Source organism: Sinocyclocheilus grahami, unplaced genomic scaffold (genome assembly GCF_001515645.1).
Source record: "Sinocyclocheilus grahami isolate Dianchi unplaced genomic scaffold, SAMN03320097.WGS_v1.1 scaffold1245.1, whole genome shotgun sequence".
NCBI lineage: Eukaryota > Metazoa > Chordata > Actinopteri > Cypriniformes > Cyprinidae > Sinocyclocheilus > Sinocyclocheilus grahami.
This window is the reverse complement of record NW_015506424.1, coordinates 36,705-45,395: the sequence shown is the minus strand read 5'-3', so window position 1 is coordinate 45,395 and position 8,691 is coordinate 36,705. Positions and strand designations below refer to the sequence as shown.

The window sequence follows — 8,691 nt, the reverse complement described above, 5'->3', positions numbered from 1 at the left end:
CTCTCTCTCAGCAGCAACATGGGACAGCCACAGGACTGTTCATTATGGATCTTAAAGGAAAGCACTATTAACCCAAACCTTCCAAACACACTGACTAAAAAACAACATCAATCCGATTTGACATCAAACAAACATTTGCGAGTTATTTCGTTTCTCCAGATTTCTCTGGAGAGCTTCTATTTTCACCTCTGGGTTATTGTCGAGTGTGTAATTTATTTCGAGACTGTAAATCTTCGGCAGCACACAGTTAAGATTATAAGATATGTGGGGAGTAGACAAGGATAGAACTTTTGCTGTCTGTTAGAGCCTCAAAAACAAATATGATGCTACAAATAGAGTAGTGTTTTTGTCTGGAATTCAAGGGCTCATGGGACATGGAGACTAAATAAAAGAGTGAATACAGTAGGCCTCCAGATAAAACAACAAACTGTAGACAATACATTTGGCCAAAGAAAAAAAATTACACTTTCTAGCACAGGAAGCATTCAAATGGTTCCGCATCCAAGTCAGTTTATGGAAAGTGGAACAAAAAAGAGATCCGAGTCCACTTCTAATGCCAGGAACAGTGTGAATGCAAAGATAATTCCGTTTTTTCCCCACTAGAGCACTTAAAGAGCATTTTCAAAGCAACCACAGTTAATTACCTGTGTTGATGTAGCTCCTATTGAAACAGGAAGTTTGGGCGGGACAGAGGTACTAACAAGTCGGGTTTAGTTACATCACAGTCATGGACCGTGATTTGCTATTTGCTACTCTGCAGCAGCTGGGGCAAGTTCAAGCTCAAACCGGTGTGCACCGTTTTGCTACGGTTTCCGGTCTGAACGACATGTTTCCTGGAAACGGTGTGCAATGGGGTTTGAGATGCGTTTTCTCTTGTTTGGTGGGTGTGTCAAACATGTCAGCCCAATCAGCAGCAACATGTATGTAACCCACGCGTTATTAAAGAGACAGCTGGCACAATGTAATTAACGTCCAAATAAATTCACAAGAGCAAGTATATTGTTTGCACACGTTTATGAAGATTAGGTGTTTTCTTGTGAACTAAACGAGGTGGTTTGTCGAAACATTTCTTAAGGTTGGGATCACTCTCTACCATATGCCAATGCTTCAATAAAATATATTTAAATAGAAAAATCACGTAATATTTCACAATATTAATGTTAACCGTCTTTATTTTGAGAGCACATGTCGTAACTTAGAAATGTTTGTAAGATGGAAGAATACTGTTTTACAAGTGTTAATGTGGATTTCAAATGCAGTCCATTAGTTTAGAAAGTTGATAGGTTTCACCAGGCCTCAAGGAAATGTAAAGGTGAATATCATTAGCATAACCCTGAAAGCTAACTTCAAAAGTCATGATAATGTCTCCCAAAGGTAGCTTATACAGCATGAAAAGCTAAGGTCCTAGTACTAAGCCTTGCAGCACACCATACTGAACTTGCAATTGACACCTCTTCATTTACCAAATACAAGCACATTTTACTCTATATAATGTGCTTAGAGGGATAGTTCACTCAAAGGTGAAAATTGTTATTATAGTAAATAGTTGGCCATGTGTTGCTTATCGTGTTTGTAAACACGAAACTTTGTCCTTTATTCCAGAATCAAGGCTTTATCCTTTTGGCTGTTCCTGCCTGTCATACTGTGATCTCAAAGTAGGTAAGAGTGTCTTCCTATTGCCTTGAGTCGTATACAGTGAGACTGTTCGTAGAGTACTTCTCACTCTATGCTTAACCCTAAGGTAAGAGTTTGCGGTGTAGTTGTAAGCAAAAGACTGTCAAAAACCTTTTTACTGACATATAAACAGGTGCAGGTTACACGGAGAAAGAGTTTATATTGTTTATCTATACAGTATGTACTTCTGACATTGTAACCAATTAAAGATGGTTGAAAATTGCTGGGGTGGGTGGACAATTATCCAAACAATATTTTTACATATCGCTCAGCCCTAATACAGTGCTTGGCATAATTTGTCAATTCTGCATTAAGCTGTTCAGAGTGTGAGACTGATTGTAGCTTCTGTGGTTCTCTGTTCAAGACTACCAGCTTTAGGGGGCCAGTGGGAAAGGGGCTTGTGTTACACAATGCGCTGCTAGTTGTTTAAGCTTTGTACTTGTTTAAGGTTTAAAAGTGTAGTGTGAGATTTCAATAGTCCACTTTAGACATTCTACTAACTCTAAGTAACTTTGCATCTACACATCAACTAACTCTCATTAGAGTATTAGTAGACTGTTAGGTTAGGGTTAGTAGAATAAGTTATCGTGTGCTTGCAAAGTGACTTATAGTCAGTAGAACATCTGTTGGGAGAGCATCAGAATAAAGTGTCAGCAGATGTTAAGGAGACAGTCTGTGTGATTTCTGACTGATTTCTGGGGGAAAAAGAAGTTTCTGAGGCCTTGCTCACGAGATATCTGTCCACTTTGACAGGCACTGATTTGGTTGGGCCTTTGCTCAATCCCTTGGCCTCTATGCTGCAGATGCTGCAGGAGTGCAGTCAGCTAGAACTGGCTCTGCGACTGCTGATGGAATCCTACGGCAGCATATTAATGCACTTTGTTTCTAACAACATGGATATCTCTCTAAGCATGCAGGTGAGAATCCTGTGAAGTAGTTGAGTTACAACTAATGTAAACAAGTGCTTTTGTTGATGGTGTATTTGTCTCATTTTCAGCTTCATTCTAGCAACCGCTTGGCCAGAGACAAACAGACTCTTGACAGGATAGAGAAAACGGTTCTCTCGTCTGTCACTGTGGTTGTGGTCTCCTTGTTACAGAAGGTGTGCAAAGACACTTAAGATGTGCATTTATCTTGGCTTCTTTCCAAGGAATGATTTAGATCAGTCTGTTCATTAACCCTGTATTACAGGTGCTCAACTGGAGAGTGGTCGACTCTGATCTGGCCATCGGGCTTTGTACCATTTTGCCCAAGGCAGCGGTTGTGGATATTCTCTGGAAGATGATCGCCAGTGCCTGGCAAAATTATGAAAAGATTAAGGTCAGGCTGAAAGGCTGAAGTTCGTTTATTAGTTGTGCTTCCTACTGTTTGTAAAACCTTTAACACAAAGTATTAAAGTCATCATAAAATCATAAAATCAAAAGTTTACCTTACTTTCTTTTCTTTCTTTACTTAATTATTTGACTTTCTTGTATTTTCTAGGCCTAAATGTGCAGGATTCATCTGTTTATTTAATTTATTTAATTCCTTTGATCAGAATAGTAATTAGTCATTAGTAATAATGACTTACTAAATAGATGTAGTTAAACACCTATTGCACATATAGTTAATCTTTCCTTTTTAGCTGGCATCACCTAGAGCTGCATTAAAGTAGAATTTTTAGAAGTAGACTTCTTTCAAAAACTGATTCTTACCAGCTCCAAACTGTTGACCGGCAGTGTTTATTTTACAAATATTTGGTTATTTTACTATAATTAAGGTCAGCTTTTGTGAATATTTTGAATTAAATACCAAGAGCATAAACAGCATTTTTCCACAGCCTGTTTTGATCATATTTACCAGTGGTGCCAATATTAGTGAACGAATCTAGGAAATTACTGTTGAAAACACTACTGCGGAAATATGCACTGACTCACAATAATGTAAAGCAATAATGACAATGATAGCAAATAATGATATATGTAAGATGTTCTCAAGAGTGACTGACTTTGATCTTCAAACTCCTCCCGATCAAAAAGCGCGCTTAAAAGTGAGTGTTTCAGCAGAAGAGCATATTCTGTTTTCATCCGCTCAGGGTTATGGCAGCAGCATTCGCATGGCCAAGCACCCCCACGTTTTCTGATTTTAAGCATAATAATAATGCATCTGTTTCTCTTCTGTAGGTTGTTGCAATGGTGGGAGCCCATCTAAGTTTTTTGTATAAGGATGAAGAGGAGAGGGGGAAGTTTCTGTCTGTTATCACTGATGCAGAGTGGGGCGTTCAGCTGGGCAAGCTCGGGGTCAGTGCTGCACTTCTGCAGAGTATTTCATTATTTAGCCCATGTGTGACAAAAACACGTTTTTTGTTTGTTTTTTAGTTTGTGTCATCATTTACTAATCTATTTTAAAACCACACAATATGGACAGAATTTTGTGTCCTTTGACAATTTATTTCCATTTAGGTCTCCATCCAGTCAGTGTTTAGGCAGTGCGCAGAGACTAAGAGAAACTTGATTCCTACACTTGTGAAAAACAGGAACATCACTCCTGACATCATACTGCATTACTGCAGGCAAGTCAGCTGTTCACTATTTGACTTCATTTATAATGGGTGGTAAAACACATTTGGAAAGGTTTCTGATAGTGTCCGTTTTTGTTCTGTAATGTGCCTGTGCAAGTAAGTGTAAAGGGTTATGAATAAATAGAGCATTTTTTAAACACAATATTTAATATTTTGATGCAGTGTACAAATGTAAATAGTGTTGTGTTTATTTGTGCATTACAAAACAATGTATAATACATTTGTTCATTCTGTTGTGTGCGGTGGTGCATTGCAGATCCTTTGACACTTAACTCAAGCTGTAGTAAAGCTGGCTGGATCTCACCGCACCCACTGATCTGTGATGAGTTCATGAAATTGTAGTTGCAGCGTGTATGCCTGAAAACTAAAGTTTCAAACAAATCCTCAGTGATTAACGTATCTAATGTATATATCCAAAAGGCTTCACGCTGTAAAAGCAATTTGTTGATATCACCTCCGCGACGCGAACACTTCACTACTTCAATCCCTATGTACTGAAGAGTGGAAACTGAGTGTCTTGAATCTGCAAAGTGCTGTGCTACCGGACTTTTTGGATCGCGATGTCTGATTGCACATCGATGTTCAGAGATGCGAGTTTTTAGAGGTCTGCTGGTCTTACCAATGTAACATAGGCCACAGGGGCAACGTAACAGATAAACTACATTAGCCGTCTTACATGAAATAGTGCCTCGAATTTTAAAAATTTTCGCCGTGTACGGATGTGTAAAGGTCGACGTCTTATATGTGAAATTACACTGTTGACAGTTACCGCATCTGTAATTCCCATATGGTATATTATTCAAAAAATGAGGAGCAGGTTTCAAATCCGCTCTAACCAAAAGATTTCGAAGATTAGGTGTTTTCTTGTGAACTAAACGAGGTGGTTTGTCGAAACATTTCTTAAGGTTGGGATCACTCTCTACCATATGCCAATGCTTCAATAAAATATATTTAAATAGAAAAATCACGTAATATTTCACAATATTAATGTTAACCGTCTTTATTTTGAGAGCACATGTCGTAACTTAGAAATGTTTGTAAGATGGAAGAATACTGTTTTACAAGTGTTAATGTGGATTTCAAATGCAGTCCATTAGTTTAGAAAGTTGATAGGTTTCACCAGGCCTCAAGGAAATGTAAAGGTGAATATCATTAGCATAACCCTGAAAGCTAACTTCAAAAGTCATGATAATGTCTCCCAAAGGTAGCTTATACAGCATGAAAAGCTAAGGTCCTAGTACTAAGCCTTGCAGCACACCATACTGAACTTGCAATTGACACCTCTTCATTTACCAAATACAAGCACATTTTACTCTATATAATGTGCTTAGAGGGATAGTTCACTCAAAGGTGAAAATTGTTATTATAGTAAATAGTTGGCCATGTGTTGCTTATCGTGTTTGTAAACACGAAACTTTGTCCTTTATTCCAGAATCAAGGCTTTATCCTTTTGGCTGTTCCTGCCTGTCATACTGTGATCTCAAAGTAGGTAAGAGTGTCTTCCTATTGCCTTGAGTCGTATACAGTGAGACTGTTCGTAGAGTACTTCTCACTCTATGCTTAACCCTAAGGTAAGAGTTTGCGGTGTAGTTGTAAGCAAAAGACTGTCAAAAACCTTTTTACTGACATATAAACAGGTGCAGGTTACACGGAGAAAGAGTTTATATTGTTTATCTATACAGTATGTACTTCTGACATTGTAACCAATTAAAGATGGTTGAAAATTGCTGGGGTGGGTGGACAATTATCCAAACAATATTTTTACATATCGCTCAGCCCTAATACAGTGCTTGGCATAATTTGTCAATTCTGCATTAAGCTGTTCAGAGTGTGAGACTGATTGTAGCTTCTGTGGTTCTCTGTTCAAGACTACCAGCTTTAGGGGGCCAGTGGGAAAGGGGCTTGTGTTACACAATGCGCTGCTAGTTGTTTAAGCTTTGTACTTGTTTAAGGTTTAAAAGTGTAGTGTGAGATTTCAATAGTCCACTTTAGACATTCTACTAACTCTAAGTAACTTTGCATCTACACATCAACTAACTCTCATTAGAGTATTAGTAGACTGTTAGGTTAGGGTTAGTAGAATAAGTTATCGTGTGCTTGCAAAGTGACTTATAGTCAGTAGAACATCTGTTGGGAGAGCATCAGAATAAAGTGTCAGCAGATGTTAAGGAGACAGTCTGTGTGATTTCTGACTGATTTCTGGGGAAAAAAGAAGTTTCTGAGGCCTTGCTCACGAGATATCTGTCCACTTTGACAGGCACTGATTTGGTTGGGCCTTTGCTCAATCCCTTGGCCTCTATGCTGCAGATGCTGCAGGAGTGCAGTCAGCTAGAACTGGCTCTGCGACTGCTGATGGAATCCTACGGCAGCATATTAATGCACTTTGTTTCTAACAACATGGATATCTCTCTAAGCATGCAGGTGAGAATCCTGTGAAGTAGTTGAGTTACAACTAATGTAAACAAGTGCTTTTGTTGATGGTGTATTTGTCTCATTTTCAGCTTCATTCTAGCAACCGCTTGGCCAGAGACAAACAGACTCTTGACAGGATAGAGAAAACGGTTCTCTCGTCTGTCACTGTGGTTGTGGTCTCCTTGTTACAGAAGGTGTGCAAAGACACTTAAGATGTGCATTTATCTTGGCTTCTTTCCAAGGAATGATTTAGATCAGTCTGTTCATTAACCCTGTATTACAGGTGCTCAACTGGAGAGTGGTCGACTCTGATCTGGCCATCGGGCTTTGTACCATTTTGCCCAAGGCAGCGGTTGTGGATATTCTCTGGAAGATGATCGCCAGTGCCTGGCAAAATTATGAAAAGATTAAGGTCAGGCTGAAGTTTGGTTTGTCGTTTATTAGTTGTGCTTCCTACTGTTTGTAAAACCTTTAACACAAAGTATTAAAGTCATCATAAAATCAAAATGAATCCAGTTTACCTTACTTTCTTTTCTTTCTTTACTTAATTATTTGACTTTCTTGTATTTTCTAGGCCTAAATGTGCAGGATTCATCTGTTTATTTAATTTATTTAATTCCTTTGATCAGAATAGTAATTAGTCATTAGTAATAATGACTTACTAAATAGATGTAGTTAAACACCTATTGCACATATAGTTAATCTTTCCTTTTTAGCTGGCATCACCTAGAGCTGCATTAAAGTAGAATTTTTAGAAGTAGACTTCTTTCAAAAACAGATTCTTACCAGCTCCAAACTGTTGACCGGCAGTGTTTATTTTACAAATATTTGGTTATTTTACTATAATTAAGGTCAGCTTTTGTGAATATTTTGAATTAAATACCAAGAGCATAAACAGCATTTTTCCACAGCCTGTTTTGATCATATTTACCAGTGGTGCCAATATTAGTGAACGAATCTAGGAAATTACTGTTGAAAACACTACTGCGGAAATATGCACTGACTCACAATAATGTAAAGCAATAATGACAATGATAGCAAATAATGATATATGTAAGATGTTCTCAAGAGTGACTGACTTTGATCTTCAAACTCCTCCCGATCAAAAAGCGCGCTTAAAAGTGAGCGTTTCAGCAGAAGAGCATATTCTGTTTTCATCCGCTCAGGGTTATGGCAGCAGCATTCGCATGGCCAAGCACCCCCACGTTTTCTGATTTTAAGCATAATAATAATGCATCTGTTTCTCTTCTGTAGGTTGTTGCAATGGTGGGAGCCCATCTAAGTTTTTTGTATAAGGATGAAGAGGAGAGGGGGAAGTTTCTGTCTGTTATCACTGATGCAGAGTGGGGCGTTCAGCTGGGCAAGCTCGGGGTCAGTGCTGCACTTCTGCAGAGTATTTCATTATTTAGCCCATGTGTGACAAAAACACGTTTTTTGTTTGTTTTTTAGTTTGTGTCATCATTTACTAATCTATTTTAAAACCACACAATATGGACAGAATTTTGTGTCCTTTGACAATTTATTTCCATTTAGGTCTCCATCCAGTCAGTGTTTAGGCAGTGCGCAGAGACTAAGAGAAACTTGATTCCTACACTTGTGAAAAACAGGAACATCACTCCTGACATCATACTGCATTACTGCAGGCAAGTCAGCTGTTCACTATTTGACTTCATTTATAATGGGTGGTAAAACACATTTGGAAAGGTTTCTGATAGTGTCCGTTTTTGTTCTGTAATGTGCCTGTGCAAGTAAGTGTAAAGGGTTATGAATAAATAGAGCATTTTTTAAACACAATATTTAATATTTTGATGCAGTGTACAAATGTAAATAGTGTTGTGTTTATTTGTGCATTACAAAACAATGTATAATACATTTGTTCATTCTGTTGTGTGCGGTGGTGCATTGCAGATCCTTTGACACTTAACTCAAGCTGTAGTAAAGCTGGCTGGATCTCACCGCACCCACTGATCTGTGATGAGTTCATGAAATTGTAGTTGCAGCGTGTATGCCTGAAAACTAAAGTTTCAAACAAATCCTCAGTGATT

The 8,691-nt window shown here is 38.3% G+C and overlaps 1 protein-coding gene across 1 annotated transcript in view; it reads left to right on the top strand.

Moving 5' to 3' along the window:
• kntc1 (kinetochore associated 1) overlaps positions 1-8,691 on the top strand; it is an 80,054-nt gene that overhangs the window by 49,914 nt on the left and 21,449 nt on the right. The window contains 6 exon segments of the mRNA XM_016254415.1: positions 1,603-1,659; positions 2,428-2,591; positions 2,672-2,776; positions 2,866-2,994; positions 3,837-3,953; positions 4,116-4,225. Coding sequence (XP_016109901.1) covers positions 1,603-1,659; positions 2,428-2,591; positions 2,672-2,776; positions 2,866-2,994; positions 3,837-3,953; positions 4,116-4,225 — 682 coding nt within the window.